Source organism: Ctenopharyngodon idella, chromosome 2 (assembly GCF_019924925.1).
Source record: "Ctenopharyngodon idella isolate HZGC_01 chromosome 2, HZGC01, whole genome shotgun sequence".
Taxonomy (NCBI): domain Eukaryota; kingdom Metazoa; phylum Chordata; class Actinopteri; order Cypriniformes; family Xenocyprididae; genus Ctenopharyngodon; species Ctenopharyngodon idella.
In genome coordinates, this window is record NC_067221.1 from 9,240,705 (window position 1) to 9,259,520 (window position 18,816).

At 35.8% G+C, this 18,816-nt stretch overlaps 2 protein-coding genes across 9 annotated transcripts in view; one reads left to right on the forward strand and one right to left on the reverse strand.

Moving 5' to 3' along the window:
• ccdc24 (coiled-coil domain containing 24) overlaps positions 1–15,570 on the forward strand; it is a 31,856-nt gene extending 16,286 nt beyond the window's left edge. Inside the window, exons 6-8 of the mRNA XM_051917582.1 lie at positions 10,898–10,949; positions 11,546–11,657; positions 11,772–15,570. Of these exons, the coding sequence (XP_051773542.1) occupies positions 10,898–10,949; positions 11,546–11,657; positions 11,772–12,177 (570 nt within the window). The 3' untranslated portion in view covers positions 12,178–15,570. The remainder of the gene's footprint in view (positions 1–10,897; positions 10,950–11,545; positions 11,658–11,771) is intronic.
• Positions 12,316–18,816, reverse strand: part of slc6a9 (solute carrier family 6 member 9) — a 57,548-nt gene continuing 51,047 nt past the window's right edge. For all 8 annotated transcript variants that reach the window (XM_051917556.1, XM_051917549.1, XM_051917533.1 and 5 more), the window contains one exon: positions 12,316–18,054. In XM_051917556.1, coding sequence (XP_051773516.1) covers positions 17,830–18,054 — 225 coding nt within the window. In that variant the 3' untranslated portion in view covers positions 12,316–17,829. The remainder of the gene's footprint in view (positions 18,055–18,816) is intronic.

The window sequence follows — 18,816 nt, forward strand, 5'->3', positions numbered from 1 at the left end:
TACAGCACCACTCATTATACATTCATTAGAGAGTTTATCTGAATTACCCAGTACTTGCTTTATAATTGTACCTTACATGAACACTTATGTAAAGTGTGAAATATAGAACAGTTTTTCCTTTTGATGTGATGACATAAATGGATAATCATGCATCAACTACCATAGAACAAGCATATGTTTTTTTTTATATATATATATAATGGATCACAGAGTATTTCTAAAGTATAGTGTGCTAAACTAGCCCATTAAGCTCTAAAGCTGATTGGTGTAGGTCTTTTTCCATCTATGCAGCCAAGCACACAGTGTCAGACTGATCTCCTCTCAATCAGCCAGAGGAACTTCAGGTTTCTACTGTACCACATGCCATCCTTGCTTTACCCTCTCTTCTGTTAAAGTGCAGAGCTCAGCCACAGATGTGAGCCACTCTCAGTGCTAAGCAAATGAGAAATCCATTTAATCTGAACAGTGTTAATTAGAATATCAGTGCTAGCCAAGAATTTAATGTCTCATTTTAAACACATTTGATTTAGATCAGTGGTTCTTAACCAGGGAGCTGTGGCCTACAGCTGGGGGTTTCAGCACTAAGGGGGCCTCAAGGTTGCTGAATTTTATTTAAAATAATATTGAAGAAAAAAAAAAAAAAAGCTTTAAAGGGGACATATTATGCCTCTTTTTACAAGATGCAGTATGTCTCAGGAGTCCCCAGAATGTGTCTGTGAAGTTTCAGCCTAAAATACCCCACAGATCATTTATTATATCATTTTTGAGTAGAAGGAAAAACATGCTGTTTTCATGCATGTGTCTTTAAATGCAAATGAGCTGTTGCTCTCCACCCTGTGTTCCAGAAGAGAGCGGAGCCTGTACAGCTCGTGTCTCAGATATTCTGCCTTCTACCAAACATCTGTTTGGTTTTGATTATCATCTCTATTGGGGCCACACTCGCGTGTGTTGAGTCACAGTTCATCATCATGAAATGTTATTATCTGCATGTGTTTTAAAGTCATATTAGTCTAAACTTCTAAAGTCTAAACATACACAGAAAGCGGGATGTCAGATGCCGTGTCCCATGAGTATTAAACTAAGTTATCTTTCACGTCTTGCACTTAACCTTGTATGCATTTGACAGTTTATGTCAAAAACACACAAAGTTCACATAAACACATGTCTGTAAACATAAACAGCAAGTAAAGAAATCTCATGTGTATATTAGATCTGTGTATTAAAGTGAAAGCAGTATAATACAATACCTACTGCTATATGATGTTAATATGAATCAAACAACAAAAGAAAAGCAGAAAATCACTCACTGCTCTTGACTGAATAACTTTAGTAGCTTTAATAAGAATACATTTCTTACTTGAATGCTGTTGTTAAATGGTCTGGTGAGGAGATAAACATGGCAGACTGTGTACAGCTCACTCAGGGTGGGGTCCGAGCTCAATTTGAAGGGGATGCCATCCGCCTTGTTGGAAAAAATGACTAAAAGCATCCCCTCTGTAAAGCCACCATCCCCGCTTACCACCCCCATTAGATTAACAGTGTTATGTATATTATGAAAATCTTACCATGTGAACGAAATTTTAAAATTCTCTGTATGATAATTAACAAACTATAAATAACAGCGACTGACCAATCAGAACTCAGTATTGTAATATGCTGAGCACAGTCACGCCAGAGCTCTGATTCAAGCAAGCTGTCATCATTTTACGGTTCAAACGCATCTTTTGATGTTCTTTAAAAAGAAGAGAACATAAGGTATAATATTATTAGTTCCCCTGACACAGAACGAATAATGTACATAGCTAAAGTGCATTGATGCAGTAAGGGATCATTGTCAAGATGAATTATTGACAGCGAATGTCATCAACGAGGTGATAATGCACATATGTATATAGGTTATGTTAGCTATATGTACATGTTTATTTTATTTAATAAATACTATGGGCTCTGTTCATACTCTGCTGTTTAAAACTGCATGAACCATCCATTCAAAACACAGCTAGCAAAAAGCATTTTACTGCAACTTGAAACCACATTGTATTGCAGAAATCAGATAGAAGATTGACAAGAAAAAAAAAAAAAAACATGAGTAGAAAACAGCGTTATAATAACAAACACAGATGTGAGCAATCAGCATATGAATCTCAACAGTGGTGAGAACAAAATATTCAGACAATCAGATCAATTCTGGACATCACAAAAAGTGATTATTTATAACAAAAAATAAAAGCAAATAGTTAGAGTTAAAGAAAATAATAGGACAATTCAGCTGCATAATTTATTCATGCTGTGATGCATGCTGCATGCAGAGTTTTGTACTATTGTTCCCAGCATGCATTGCGGCATGACACTTTTGATAGTCACCTTTGTTGAGATTCATGTGCTGATTCTTGATGTCTTTGTGTCATCTTAGAATAATTTTTTGTTTTGTTTTTTGTGTTTTTTTTTTTAATCTTCTGATCGTTTTTTTTATAACATTTTAGTGATGGTTGGTTTTGTTTGGTTGTGAGATCTTAATCGGTTTCATTTTGCTGTGAGCTTTCAATGACGATCACTTTGTTCTTTAACAAGATCTCAATGACTGTCAGTTTTGCTTCATTACGAGATTTCAGTGACGTTTTCAGTGGTTTTGTTTCGTTACAAGAGCTCAGTGATGGTCGGTTTTGTTTCATTGTGAAATTTCCTTTACTAGATCTCATGTTCTTTTATTAGATCTTAATGACAGTCAGTTTTGTTCCTTTACGAGATCTCAATGGTTGACGGTTTTGTTTTGTTATGAGATTTCAATGACAGTTGGTTCTGCTCCGCTTCGAGATTTCAATGATGGTCAGTTTTGTTTTTTTTATTAGATTTCAATGATGGTCGGTTTTGTTCTGTTATGAGGTTTTACAAATTGAGTACTTAGTTCAGTCAACTTAAAGTTATAAGTACACTGAACTTAAAATTAAAATAGTTTTCTTAAAAATCTTGTTCACATTATGCAAAAACTGCCTTAAATTTCTCAAACATTTTTTACTCAAAGTTGCAACAATGGACCATGGATTTATTTGTGTTTATTAAACTGGAGATACTGTTCAAATACTTTTAATATGAAACTTAACCAAACTAAAAAAAAAAAAAATGCTTGAAGCACTTGATGTACATCACTAAAATACAGTTACTGCCTTTTAAATAAACCAACATATAACATCATAATTTTTGTAGGTCCTCTTCTGGCTTAAAACACAGGCTCTACTCTTCAGCACAATGGTGACCCACAAAACTCAACAAAAGCATTACTCAACAGATCCCTTAAGATCTCAGCAGAGGAGGGTTAAACAACAAAAACAGCATTACCAGCTTCACTTATTACTAACCAGATTATTTTCATACATGGACAAAAGTTCTTATTGAGAATTAACAGATGTATATGGACGATTTATTGAAATTAATAAAGTTTGCTGTCACCATCATGGTGGAAAGTGTTTGCTTTAGTTGGGCTCTTGACTTTTAATGTTAGTGTTTTTCTGACTGCTGTAACTCAGTGTTTTTAAGACACAGCTGTTATGATAAAAAGCCAAACGAATGCTGGTGATGAACTAGAGCCATGGATGAGTTTTATACTATGATGGCTCCCAGCATGCATTGTCACCGTTGTTGAGATTTATATGCTGATTCTTCATGTCTCTGTGTGTCTAGACATAGAAGTAGTCCAAAATGTTTTTTGCCTAAAATGATCTCAACAGTGCTCTGTCTCTTGCCGTAAACCATATTCAATTGTTTTTGACAACAAATCACACTTTTCATCAGCTACAAACCTTATGATGAAATCTATGGATATTCAGTGACAACATCATCAGTGCAGGTCAATCCCAGTATTTTTCTCAGCTTTTTTCACCGTAACAGCTGTGTTTTATAAACACTGAGTTATGGCAGCCAGAATAACACTAACATTAAAAGTCAAGGTCAAGAGCCCAACTAAAGCAAACACTTTCCACCATGATGGTGACATCAAACTTTATTAATTTCTATAAATCATCCACATACATCTGTTAATTCTCAATAAGAACCTTTGTCCACATATGAAAATGATCTGGTTAGTAATAAGTGAAGCTGGTTAAGCTGTTTTTGTTGTTTAATCCTCCTCTGCTGAGATCTTGAGATATCTGTTAGTGTTTGATGCTCTGTTAGGATTTAAAAGGTTTCTCTTGAGTTTTGTGGGTCACTGTTGTGTTGAAGAGTAGAGCCTGTGCTTCAGTCCAGAAGAAGAGCTAGAAAACACTGGTGTTATGCTGCATGTTGTTTTGTGTAAAGGAAATAATTGTATTAAAATGATTTTTTTTTTTTTTTTTTTTTGTAGTACGTTAGCTGTTTTTTATTTTTTTTTCTGCAAATTTTAAGTATTAATAAAGTGTTTGAGCTGTATCTGCAGTTCAATAAATACAAATAAATTCACAGTTCAACATTTTTGGTATGTCTTTGTATTAACAACTTACTTTGTATTAAAATATGCTTGAGAAATTTGAGACAACCAAGCAGGCAAAAGCTTGTTAGGAAAACTCTTTTGTTTGAGTTCAGTTTACTTAAATCTTTAAGTTGACTGAACTAAGTACTCAACTTGTAAAACTTACTAATACTCAGGTTTTCCAAGTAGCTTCTAGGTACCTTTACTAAGTGGCAGTAAGCATTATCAACTCAAAATGATGAACTAATTTACTTGCTAAATTTAAGGCAATCAGTTTCCTCAATAAACAACACTATTACATTTCAGAGTGCATTACAAGATTTCAGTTTTCATTGTCGGTCAGTTAGCTTTTTGTTGTTTCACAGATGAGCAGTCAGCACATGAATCTCAACAATGGTGACAACTACATATTCAGACAATCCTATCAACTCTGGACATCACAAAATGTGATTAGTTATAACAAAAACCACAGCAAAAAATAAAAGCAAATAGTTAGAGTTAAAGAAAATAATAGGACAATTCAGCTGCATAATTTATTCATGCTGTGATGCATGATGGGAATTTTGTACTATTGTTCCCAGCATGCATTGTGGCATGACACTTTTGATAGTCACCTTTGTTGAGATTCATGTGCTGATTCTTGACGTCTTTGTGTGTCATCTTAAAATAAGTTTTGTGTGTTTTTTATTTTATTTTTGTAAGTCTTCTGATTATTTTTTTAATAACGTTTCTTTTTTAATAACAGCTCTCAATAGGTTTCATTTTCATTTCCTTTAGGAGATCTCATTAGCAGTCAGTTTTGTTCCTTTACGAGATCTCAATGGTTGACGGTTTTGTTTTGTTATGAGATCTCAATGACGGTTGGTTCTGTTCCGCTTCGAGATTTCAATGATAGTCGGTTTTGTTCCGTTATAAGATTTCAATGATGGTCGGTTTTCAGTGTCAGTCGGTTTTGTTCTGTTATGAGATGTTTTGTTCAATCTTGCAAAGGAACAAAACCGACCATCATTGAAATCTCGTAATGTAACAAAACCGACAGTCACTGAGATCTCGTAAAGGAACAAAACTGACTTCACGAGATTTCAGTGACGGTCGTTTTTTTTCCAACATTTCAATATTGCCCAGTTTTGTTTCATTACAAGATCTCAATGATGATCGGTTTTGTTCCTTTACGAGATCTCAATGATGATTGGGTTTTTTTCCTTTATGAGATTTAAAAATCAAAAGTCAATTTTGTTTTTTTACGAGGGTTCAATGATGGATGTTTTTTTTTTTCTTTTCTTTACTAGACCTCAATGATGGTAGGTTTTGTTCCTTTGTTCCTTAACAAGATTTCAAAGATGGACAGTTTTGTTTCTTTACGAAATCTCAATGATGGTTGATTTTGGTCCTTTACTAGATCTCAGTGACAATCACTTTTGTTCCTTTACGAGATCTCAATGGTTGACGGTTTTGTTTTGTTATGAGATTTCAATGACAGTTGGTTCTGTTCCGCTTCGAGATTTCAATGATGGTCGGCTTTGTTCAGTTACGAGATCTCAATGACAGTTGGTTTGGTTCCGTTATGAGATTTCAATAACAATTGAATTTAAAACAAATCTGACTATCAGTTTTGTTTAATTATAAGAACTACAAGTTTGTCCGTTACAAGATTTCAATGACGGTCAGTTTTTTAAAACACAGAAACCAGTTAAAAGATTAAAAACACACAAAAAATATCTAAACTAAAAATTGATGCAGACATCAAGAATCAGCACATGAATCTCAACAAAGGTGACAATCAAACGTGTCATGCCGCAATGCATACTGGGAACAATAGTACAAAACTCCTATCATGCATCGCAGAATGAACAAATTATGCAGCTGAATTGTCCCATTGTTTTCTTTAATTCTAACTATTTGCTTTCATTTTTTTGCTATGTTTTTTGTTCTGTCTTTTAGTAGCTTTTTGTGATGATCAGAGTTGATCTGATTGTCTGAATATTTTGTTCTCACCACTGTTGAGATTCATACGTTGAGTGCTCATATCTGTGTTTGTCATTATACTTTTTTAATTGTTGCTCATGGTTTATATCTTTTTGAAATGCAATGTGGTCTCATATTGCAGTGAAACGGATTGCAACTTAAAAGTGTTAATGGCAAAACACATGTTTGAGTAACATCAATGGTTCAAGCTATTTCACAATGATTATAAAACAATCAATAGCAAAAAAATCATCATCTGGTTTCATTTCAGTTTTCTTTGTTTGTGCAAGTATGTTTGATAAACACACTGTCAGAGAAGACAAACATATTATAAGAGTTAAAAGCCCAACTAATGGAAACACCAATCACCATTATGGTGACTTCAAATGAAACAAACATGAGCGTTAAACTTCTGTAAATAAATGACAGAAATAAAGTCAGTCTGGTTAGTAATATGTGAAGCTGGTAATGCTGTTTGTGGAGTTGTTTAATCCTCCTCTGCTGAGATCTGGAGAGATTTAAAGACTTCTTTTATCTTCAGATTTCATCTAAGGCCTGTGGCTGAATTCAGTTGCAGCTCTTATGTTTCTGTTTGTCTCTTTTTCTGTTCTCTTCTTTCCTTCAGTGATTCTGCTTGTTAATGCTAAGATGATTCTATAAATAATATATGAAGATTTTGTTGCTCAGATAAGGTCCAGTTCTGGTTTATTTCTTTGCTCTTGGCTGACATGTGGCATTGCTATGGCCTGCTTGTGGCCCAGATAGGAGTGGTCTGCCCAAGTGCCATCATTCCACGCCATGTGGCCCAGATCATCATACCACACATGACAGATGTGGCCTGATTTGGGCCGGCACAAAGTTGCTATCTGGGAAGTGTCATTTAGAACTCATTTATAGTTATTTTTATTAAAAATATTTGTTGATAATGATTAAACACTTCAGTGCCCTCCAAAGGCACCATTTTTGGTAGCCTATATAAAGGGATGAATTGTGTGTGAGAGAGAGTCTGGTGGTCACTCCAATACTACAATGATATAAATAATTTAAAGCTGCAGTCTGTAACTTTTGGCGCTCTAGCGGTTAATAAACAGATCTGCATGCGTCTTGTGGAAGAACATTGTAGCCGGAGCTACTTCTCTCTATGTATATGGCGAGCCACGCAGGTACTGGGATACTCCGCAGCGCTGACAACCCAACCGGTCTAAAATAGTCCTAATATAAACTTATTATAGGTGTAATGTAGTGATTCAGGATAAGACAAAAACACAGTTTGGAAAATGGATTCATGATGTACTTTCTCATAAAATTTTTGTAAATTTTGAACACTTTGCAGCTTTAATGAATAATTCCTATTTTACTATTTAAACCAATAAATAAAAATGTTTAAGGCACAGTAATATATTTAATATATTGCCACTCCTAGTTTGTGTTAATAAAAAAATCTTTGCCTATTCAAGGGACCTTTGAATATTGTCTTTTTTTTTAAATACGGTTTTATTACTTTGTCTATATAGACTTTATTAAAGGGTTAGTTCACCCAAAAATGAAAATGTCATTAATTACTCACCCTCATGCAGTTCCACACCCGTAAGACCTTCGTTAATCTTCAGAACACAAGTTAAGATATTTTAGTTGAAATCCGATGGCTCAGTGAGGCCTCCATAGCCAGAAATGACATTTTCTCTCTCAAGATCCATTAATGTACTAAAAACATATTTAAATCAGTTCATATGAGTACAGTGGTTAAATATTAATATTATAAAGTGACGAGAATATTTTTGGTGCAGCCAAAAAAAAAATAACGATTTATATAGTGATGGTCGATTTCAAAACACTGCTTCAGGAAGCTTCGGAGCGTAATGGATCAGCGTATCGAACCAGCGGTTCGGAGCGCCAAAGTCATGTGATTTCAGCAGTTTGGCAGTTTGACACGCGACCCGAATCATGATTCGATACGCTGATTCATTGTGCTCCGAAGCTTCCTGAAGCAGTGTTTTGAAATTAGCCATCACTATATAAGCCGTTATTTTGTTTTTTTGGCACACCAAAAATATTCTCGTCACTTTATAATATTAATATTGAACCACTGTACTCACATGAACTGATTTAAATATGTTTTTAGTACATTAATGGCTCTTGAGAGAGGAAATGTCATTGCTGGCTATGCAGGCCTCACTGAGCCATCGGATTTCAACAAAAATATCTTAATTTGTGTTCTGAAGATGAATAAAGGTCTTATGGGTGTGGAACGACATGAGGGTGAGTAATAAATGACAGAATTTTCATTTTTGGGTGAACTAACCCTTTAAGTTTTAGTTTCTAGTTTTTATTTAGTTTTAGTTATTTTAGTGCTCCAACTTAAATAAATAAAAAAAAAATGCTGCCTTGGCAATTAGCTGAAATAAAATTTTAAGTTTTTTATGTTTTACTTCAGTTCATGTTTATTTTATTTCAAGTAATGAATTTTTTTAAATGGTTTTAACGATAATAACCTTGTCCCACAGACATCTGCTCATCTGAGGGAATGTGGAGTGAGTGTCAGAGGGCGTCCTGCCTCCTGCTGCTCTTAGATTTCAGTGACCTGCCTCATAACTATAGCTTTGCTATTTCTTTTTCAGCTGGCTTCTGGGGTTATACCGCTGCCCACAGACCACAGGGCTAAAATGAATAGTCTCCTGTACGCTGGCAGTGAGGGCGCTCTCCTCAGAGAGCTCTGTTTGTTTTTGTTTCATTTAAAAGGATGAGTGTATAACGCATGTGCTGGCTAGTAAGCATGACGCTACATGATATAGCAGCGAATAAACCAAGGCAGCAGGCAGATCGGTGTAATAATAGTGCTCCGCTGCCATACAACATGTGGGCTAATGGAGATCCATGGCTTTGCAGTGAAAGCATGTGGTTTGGAGTCCTGTTTTATGAGCTGGAGTCTCAGTGGAGCAGTGCTGTGGAATCATTTAGTAAAGTGTGAGCTCTGGGGCTGCATGAACACTATTATGAAGAAGCCTAAAGGATGCCGTTTTTTGTTTTTTTCATGATAAATCTGTCACTTCTTCCATTCTGAATCTGATTACTCTTTTTTTATTTATTTCTTTATTTTGAATCTGTAAAGCAAGCTGGCAATTTATTCTTGATGCAGATACAAAGTTTCACATCATGAATTTTTGGATTGAATCATCAGTCATAGTAAACAGACATTAAAAAAAAATGTAAATCTTACTACATGCTACTAGAACATTTTGTTCTTTCATTTTTTTTTTATCATACAAGAATTTTAACAGTTACTGATGGTATATTCAGTGTTGGGGGTAACACTACAAGTAATGCAAGTTACGTAATCAGATTACTTTTTTTCAAATAACTAGTACAGTAACACATTACTTTTAAATTTACCACAAAATATCAGAGTTACTTTTTCAAATACGTAATGCAGGTTACTTAGTTTTTTTCCATTTATTGACTGACAGCTCTCCTGTGCCCAAGTTGAGAGAAATCGGGAGGTGTTGCAGAGGTGTTGTGTGCGCTGTGTGAACATGATGGTTATTGTAGACTAGTTCTAGACTAAATGTGAACATACATTTACTCATTTACTTCTTCTGCATCCTATTCTTCTGTATTCCAGAATGGTATCACAGCTGAAAGGCTTGTTTGTTTGAACTGCACCCTCTACTGTACAGGCGTGAATTTGCATTTCCTTCAGCCTGAGGCTTATTCATTTCACTTTGGATGCAAAACAGCCTTTACATTTGCCAAAAATATAACTTTTTTGTTATAAAAACAAACAAACAGCCCAGCCCAGATGAGGAAAAGTAGCACAAAAGTAACACTTTCCATAAAAAGTAACTAACGCAATTAGTTACTTTTTTAGAGTAACGCAATATTGTAACGCATTACTTTTAAAAGTAACTTTCCCCAATACTGGGTATATTTATATATCCTATTTATATATCCTATTGTTCAAAAGTTGAGTGTCACAATGTCACACGATCCTTCAGAAATCATTCTAATATCCTGATCTGCTGTGCAAGAAACATTTCTTATTATTATCACTGTTGAAAACGTACTTTTGCTTCATTTTTTTTTGTGGTTTTCAAAAAACAATACGTTCCCTTGCTTAAAAAAAATGTTACACCAGCCTAAGATGGTTTGTTGGTCTTTGCTCTTCTCACAGGGTGGTCTGTTGGCTGTTGTTTTAAAAGGGTTTCACCGAGGTCAGACTGGGAGACTAACTGAGCATCCAGCTTAGACTGGTTTAAGTGGGGATTTTCGGCAGAAATATTGATTGCAAATGCCATAGAATCGTGGCATTCACAAAAAATGAAATGATAGAAACCACTTCTACCTCTATTAGAGTGATATTCTATAAACGTCTGCAGCATTACATTTGGAGACAAATACTGTGGAAAAAAATCTCTGCCATAAAGCTTAGTGGAGAGAGTGAAAATCTAATGGTGTTGAAATCCTTTTACTTGATTTGATGTTTTATCACAGGAAAACCTTGAGACTGAGAGAGCCAGTACTCAGACAGATCCCACCGTAGCAGGTATGTGATTATTCAGTTTTCATGCAATTTTGCCTCAGACAAAAGCCTTCTGGCAGACTGAACCAGACATTGTTTAGATCTGAGGAGTTTTTGTCCATATATTATATTCAGTTGGTGCCCTGTAGTCTCATTTGTTGAGAGAGTTTTTCCTAATAAACATTGCATCATAATGATCATTAAACCATTTTATTGTAAATCTGTAAATGTCTCCAAATGTGAAGTGGCCTTTTGAATTGTGTATCACCACCATCTAGTGGTTTACCACTGAATTCTTTTGCACATTTTTCCAGTTTTTCATCAGTTAAAAAACAAGAGTGTAATGCAGTTTGTTCTGTTTATTGTATATACAACACGTTCATAAAAATAAAGCTGCTAAATTAGTAATTCTGCAGTCTCTAATAAAGGGAAAAAAAAAGCAAAATTAAAAACTTATTAGTGAGCAAGGCCATTCTTCACAGAGCATAATGCTTTAATAAAGCAGAATTCTTCTTTTTAATAGGTTTTGATTTTTCTTTTTCCTCAGGGTGATTGTGAAAATGTTTGTGGTGGAGCAGACTGCTTATCACTGATTTCTTGTTTTCTCTGTTGTCTTTCAGAGCTCAAAGAGGAACGGAGACTCATTCAAAGGGATCTGAACATCAAGAGTTTAATAAGCTGCTCCTACAACACAATTAATCAGAGTACCAGAAACTCACAAATCCATGCAAGGTCAGATCATCTTTCTACAATAATGCTTAATATCTAACTTGAGGAAAATACACAGTCATGTAGTTGATCCAAGGTTCTTTTGGCTTAAATGTAGTATTGCTTTTTTTTTTAAAGGGAGATGAGTGAAATTGCACTTTCTGCAAATGATTCAGAAAGACCAACATTTCCTCATTTGAAACCCTGTCCACCCAGAGACACAAACCACATCAGGAGCAATCTACCACTAATGAGCTCTCCAAGCGCTGAATCCACGAGACATACTTCTGCTTTGGAACAAGGAGACAAAGAGTGCAAGTACAGAGGACATTCAGTAAGAGCTTCAGCCTTCAGACTGGTACCAGCAGCCTCAGTCAGAGCATCTGGAGCCGTCAAAGACTTCCTTCTAAAGATGGAGGTGACCAGAAACGGTGACCTAGACCGTTTCCAGCCCGCTCCTCCTGCAGTGCAGAGAACAGCCAGCAGGGGGAGAAACAGACACCTGTGTATTCCCCAGCCCGACAGTCTGCTCAGCTCTCTGTGAGAATCACTGTATGCGGGTCAGCTGGACATTTCAGTTCAAGTATGTTTTAATTGTTTGTCATTAAAACACTTTTTTTTTTTTTTTTTCCAGGAAAAAAAACACAGCCCTTACCCATAGAGATAAAACACAAACCACAAGTTGATCTTTAAAATAAACTTTATTTACCATTTCAAATTGAACAGTTTAAGATATACAGCTGACATGACTAAGACAATTTCAATGAAGTTTGGCCCTAAAATGGAAAAGACATGGTTAGATATGTTTGATAAAGTACTGAGCTCATGTCATTGTCCTTGTCTTTCTACTTCACTGTTTTATATTGCCATGAGCAGCACAAGTACACACACACTATTGTGATGACATCTCTTCTTTTAGGATACAGGACATGGGAGAGACAGGTTTCATTTTTTGCAGTTATGTATTATTTTCTGTTGTCTTCAAACACGTATATATAATATATATTTATAAAGTGCCGTAACAACATGAAAATACATGATGCTGTTTTGAATAACATTTCGGTAAGTACAGTAAATGAAAAACTTCACAGTTTCATTTCAGATGTGCTGATTCTGTTTATAGTTTACTTTATCCAGCCACAAAATTGTGCTCAGTAGATATTACCATCTAGAACCTAGAGGTATTTATGTGCATTTTTCCCACCAAATTCTAGTATTTTTGTTTTGCTTGTTCTAAACACAGCCCCGTCATGTCATTTTACAAACTAATTGCTGAGGGCCAAGTCAAATTAGGAGCGAAGTCCATTTAAAAGTGTTTGGTTTTTTCCTTTCCAATAGCAGATTGACATGACATGTTAATATAAAATAAAAATTTCCAAACTATTAATACAGTTTGAAATTATTCAAAGATCAGCATACATGTTAAAACGTTCTTTCAAGGCAATCAAATGTGCTTTCTCTGTTTCTTTTTTACATTGTGCAGAATACATGAAACTGTGAATGAAATGTCCTTAAAGGGTTTTGCAGCACTACAAATACACTTGTTTACAATACTGAGATGAAGATATAACATTGTTGGCTTTAGACTGTGTCCTTTCTCATCAATAAACGATTTCTGTTTGACCAGACACTCGTGTAAAAAGCATTCCTGTATTTTTCAAGTTTCAGTCCAAAGCCATTGTTTGGCAATGTGTTTGAGATCAGCTGGCTTGAGGTTTTGGGGGAAAAGAGTGTAGTGTCACTGAACATAGCTAAAAATGATTACAACTGATGATAAAATACAGTTTTAGTACTATAAAAATAAAAAGGAAAAATCTCTTAGAAAGGTAGATTTCTGTTAAATGGCAAAAATGGATAATTACATACTGATTAAAATTACGACATCAATAGTGACACTAACATGAACTAGGTTTGACTCAGAACGTCCACTACACAGAGCACTCTGTACACATAACATTAGCTACGTTACCACAAGAAAAAGTAAAAACAACTAAAAATGAACCCCACTACAGCAACCCACCCTGATAAAAACAGAAAACACAAACATCAGTTGATTTTTTGTCTTTTTTTTCTTTTCTTTTTTTACATTACTGTACAACGGAGAGAGAGGACTAATAGAGGTGTGGAACAGTGCAAGAACAGCACTGATGCATAACATGTCTACTGTTATATAAAGAGTTTGCATGTCAAGGTCTGTTCGCATTGCAGTACCTAGAGACAGACACATGGACTTCATGCCACGTTCAAGGTCTGAGGACCAAACATCAGACAAACGAGAGGGCTTCAATCTTGTGCATTCACATTTGCGACAGCGATTAATTATACTGCAGCTACTGTGCACGTAGCCAGCTAAAGTGAACCAGTAAATAAAAGTGCTATTAGTCTCACGACACCTAAATTGCTGCTCTAATCTACTGCACCCGCTGTCTAACAGGGGAAAAGCTAGAGTCTGTGACCTGCATGTATGGTTGTGCTATGACCTCACAAAGACCAATGAACCTCTAACTACTCCCCTGAGTGTCTGATATCTCCTGTTAGGCAGCAGGGTTACTTTTATTTTTGTTGCATCTCTCAATTTTTTTTTCTTCTCTCTGGCTACTTTTTAAAGTTAGATTTTGTTTTGTATATTTTTGGATAAAATCTTATATATATATATATATATATATATATATATATATATCTTACCTTCATGCAAAGATTAATTAAATGTACATATAACAATGATCTAGACTATTATGCCATCAGATTTAGAATACTGACTTTATCTGTGACCTGATCCGTCATTTTGAGTCGTTTTTCACCCAGAAGCACATGAGTTTTATGAACTAAATGAAAATATCTATAAAAATGATTATATATAATTATGTTTATGCTGAGTTATAATTAAATGGTCTGTCAAAAACACTTGTTTTGACATCAAGTTTCCAAACAATTTCAGGCATTTTTTTAATAGATTTTAGAGATTAGTCAAAGTAATAAAAACATCAATAACATGTTACGTAAAATTTAATGAATTTAGGTATGATTTTTTTCCCCCAACTAACTTTATTAACAAGCAATAAACACTGACATGACTTTCCTGAGGTAAATGTAGTCAGGTGATGTTTGTTCACGAGCTGTTTTATTAACGTCTTTCCGCAATTGAAACACGATTACATGAGAGACGATACGTTCGGTAAGTTGTACTGTATCTTTCAACATATCTTCTGATTAGGGTGACCATATGTCATGTTTTTCCCGGGACAGTCCCGTATTTCAGCTTCAGTCCCGTATTTTTAGAAAAAATACAATTTCTTTTTATTAAGAAAAAAAACATGTTTTGTCCCGTATTTCATCTTTCCTAAAATTTCGTTACTACTGATAGAATGAGTAGTGTTCTGTCACGCGAGAACAGCCCTATCAAATTCGTCACAGAACAATCAAAATTCGTTATCGATTACCTTGCCGTTAGTGAAGGCTGGATAGGCGGAATCGCGCTGAATGACACACCAGAAGCGCTCTCTCGCGCGCGCGCGCGCTCTCTCTCTCTCTCTCTCTCTCTCTCTCTTTCCTTGCGCGCGATTCCAGTTCTCTCAGACAGCGATCGGTTCTCCTTGCGCCTGAATGGTCAGATGCACACATAGTTGCCAAAATGTCCATCGTGTGGAGTATCTCATGTAAATACAGTCGGTTATGGCTTAAGTGGACGTAAACAGGTAGGTGAAAACCGGATTTGTGTCAGTATATTACATTCATGAATTCGGCCTTAAAGGGACAGTAGCCTAATTAAATATTTGTCTGTCATTAATGTTAATCAAACAACAAAATATGTTAAATAAATGTATACATGGTAAACAAACCTACTGTATCTGAAAAACAAGTTTATTCAATTTTGTATCTCTATTGTATTTGTTGTATTGTTTGTAAACTTCTATTTTTAATATTATATATATATATATATATATATATATATATATATAAAAAACAATAATTACCATGAAATAAAATTTCTCATATTACAAATAAAATGGTCATATTGCCCACCCTTTGCTCACCCGTCCCGTATTCTACCATGAGAAATATGGTCACCCTACTTCTGATGTGTATTCCTGCTATAACTAGTAGTAAAGAGGAAGAAACGATCCGTTCACTCGCGATCCGTGTTGCCATTTGAATTAAGTCAACTGCAGCGATCTGTCAGGCTACATTAAAGAGCGTCAAAACGACATTTGTTAAATTTCATAATAAAATGAAGCCAATATGAAAACTGAGACTTTCTATGTATTATTGGTATTTTCTCCTCACAATCACATTTTTCCACAAACGCCTCATTCCGACTCAAAATGACAGAAGCAGCATGTCACAAATGTATTGCGTTTCTCCTTGCACAACGCAGAAGAGAAAAACCAATACTACTTTCACTTAACTATACACAGTGATTCGTCATTTATTCAGAAGTCTCAATACGTGACGCGTCAGCACATTAGCAGCTATATTGCTAGACTCCCTATTGAAAGGCGTCAGGCAACATCCCAGACAAATTCACAGTGTAACCAGGACTCTCTATCCATGTATATGTGCCACTGCAACCATATGCATCCTAAGTAGGGGGCCTTGTTGATACATCACTGGAATGATACGATAAGCAGCATCTAGCCATACCAACTACCAAGCTCTCAATCCGAGTATCTCCCCTCCCTATTGCCTACAAAACGAAACAACACCTAATATGCTGTGGTTTCTATTGTAAAAATCAGATGGTTTGACCTATTATTTGTCTCGCAAGTCTATTTCATGTTATTCACAATAATAAGGAGGACAAACTGCTGACTACCCATCAATTACACTAACCACAGTGATTGTGACTGATGCTACGTTTACCTCTGATCATTCTGCAAGCAACCTTAACCCTTATTCGATCACACAACTGCTTGGCTCAGCACAGCCAGATGCCTTTAAATGACACATACACACCGGTTCAAGTCTCTTAACACGCATAGACAACAAAAAAGTACACACAAACACAAACATACCAGCTAAATCATCAGAATACAAAGGTCTGTGCACATGTTTTTGGTAACATGCCTCCTTTTCTGTGAAGAGCAGGGTTAGTGTGCATACTACAGTACTGAATCTAATGAGAAACTAGCTGCTTTTATTATCGCACACGTGATCCCCTCGCTCAGAAGATGCCTCGGCTCGAGATGCCTGGAAGACTAGACAGATTTGGCATTTCATGTGGAAGTTCCTACATGAAAATCCCTCTTCCTTCATGTCAAACACTCAACATCAGCAATAAATCATCTCAAGGTGTTGGAAAATGTTTAAAAAAAAAAAAGCAAATTGTGTGTAACCCTGAGAATGGGCTTGAGAGGTTATATGCCTCGGTCCAGATACCTCAGTCAGTAAGAGCTTAAGACCAAATATCCTTTGTTTTATATTTGTGCTCTCACTTTAAAGGGAAATAGAGTTGATATTCTCTTGGCCTATTCTTATTTATCGATATCAGCCAGTCTACTTGGCCGATTAACAAAAGCGTTAGCGCCAAAATCTACCGGTAGTCTAGTCAATGGATAATAGACATGTTCTGGTTTGTATTTTTAAGTGGATTTTTGAATTAATTCAGTATTAAAAGGTCATTTTATTTAACATATAATATATCATATACTGGCATTATATTGACCATCGGCCACCCTGCTCTCAGACATCAGCATTGGCTATGGAAAAACCCATATTGGCTTGCAAATGAGACGGTTCCCAATCAAGACAATAGGTACAAACAGAAACTGAAAATAACACTCCCCTTAACAGTGCCATTACAACATTGCCACAAAGAATATTTGGTCTTCAGCTTTTAAACCTGACCAGCACTACCACCACTACACACACACAAGCCAAATCCCACTGTAGCTCCTGTTGCCACTACAGTCACATCTCCAGACTATTCAACACAGATTGAAAATATTGTACAATGCGCTATATACACACTGTGTGTATGCAAACACCTCCTGTATATGAACATGTCTTTTTTTATTAAAAAAAACTGCAGTATTAAATTATGTGAACAAAAAGAAAAAGGTTTTGGATGACAACCAATTTCTCTAGAGGTTAGATTTCATAAAGCCCTTACAATATGTAAAGGTCTCCAGCGAGAGTGGCCTGTCCCGCAGTGTGGAAATGGGAACCGTCCTGGGGGGAGGGTGTGGAAGGGGCTCCTCTATGCACTGGGTGTGGGGTTCAATGTGGAGCCGTTGCTTCCTGGGATGGTCAGACCGATCTCATCTTCTTTCTCTTTGAGTTTCTCTTTCCCCTCATCTTTCAGATCTTCTTTGAGAGGGCACACCTCCACAGATTCGGGGCCCGTGGTGGCGTATCGTCCCTTGCGGTGCTCCTGGAGAGCAGGGCCCCAGTCCAGATCAGGCTTCAAGGAGTTCTTCAAGCGCTGCAGAGGTAAGAGTTGGTTTAACAACTGTTGAATTTTGTTTGGAAGGATTGGCATACTTTAAAGCTAAAACCAAAGATTTTTTCAGGAAAAATATAGTACCATGATCAATTTCTTTTCCTTAAAGGGTTAGTTCACCTAAAAATGAACATTTTTTCATCAATTACTCATCCTCATGTCATTCCAAACTCATAACACTTTCGTTCATCTTCGAAACACAAATTTAGATATTTTAAATGAAATCTGAGATATGTGTAACACACGAGAATGAACCTCATTGGATCTCGCACATCAAGCAAGCTTGAGCTTCCATTTATCATGTCTGATGTGTGAGTAGATGAATGTTTATGTGAATAAAAGCCTAAATTCAGTCTGTTCATCATATAAAGTGATCGAGTCTCTTCAGAACATTTTGGACTAAACTATTTAGTGAAACTAATCAATTCATAAGGATTACTTTCACGATCTCTTTATGAACTTGTTGAAGCATCAAAGTGGTAGTTGCATGGACTATCAATGGAGGGACAGAAATCTCTCTCTAAGATTTAATTAAAATATTTTAATTTGTGTTAAGCCTTGCAGGTTCGGATCGACATGAGGGTGAGTAATTGATGACAGAATTTTCTTTTCTGGGTGAACTAACCCTTTAAAGTATATTCAGATAGAGTAGCAGAACAAAAAAACTAGATAAGGCTGAACAAGGAGGAAATTTACTCCAGTACTATAGGTGGCGCAATTCACTGGCTTCTCAGACATTTCCAA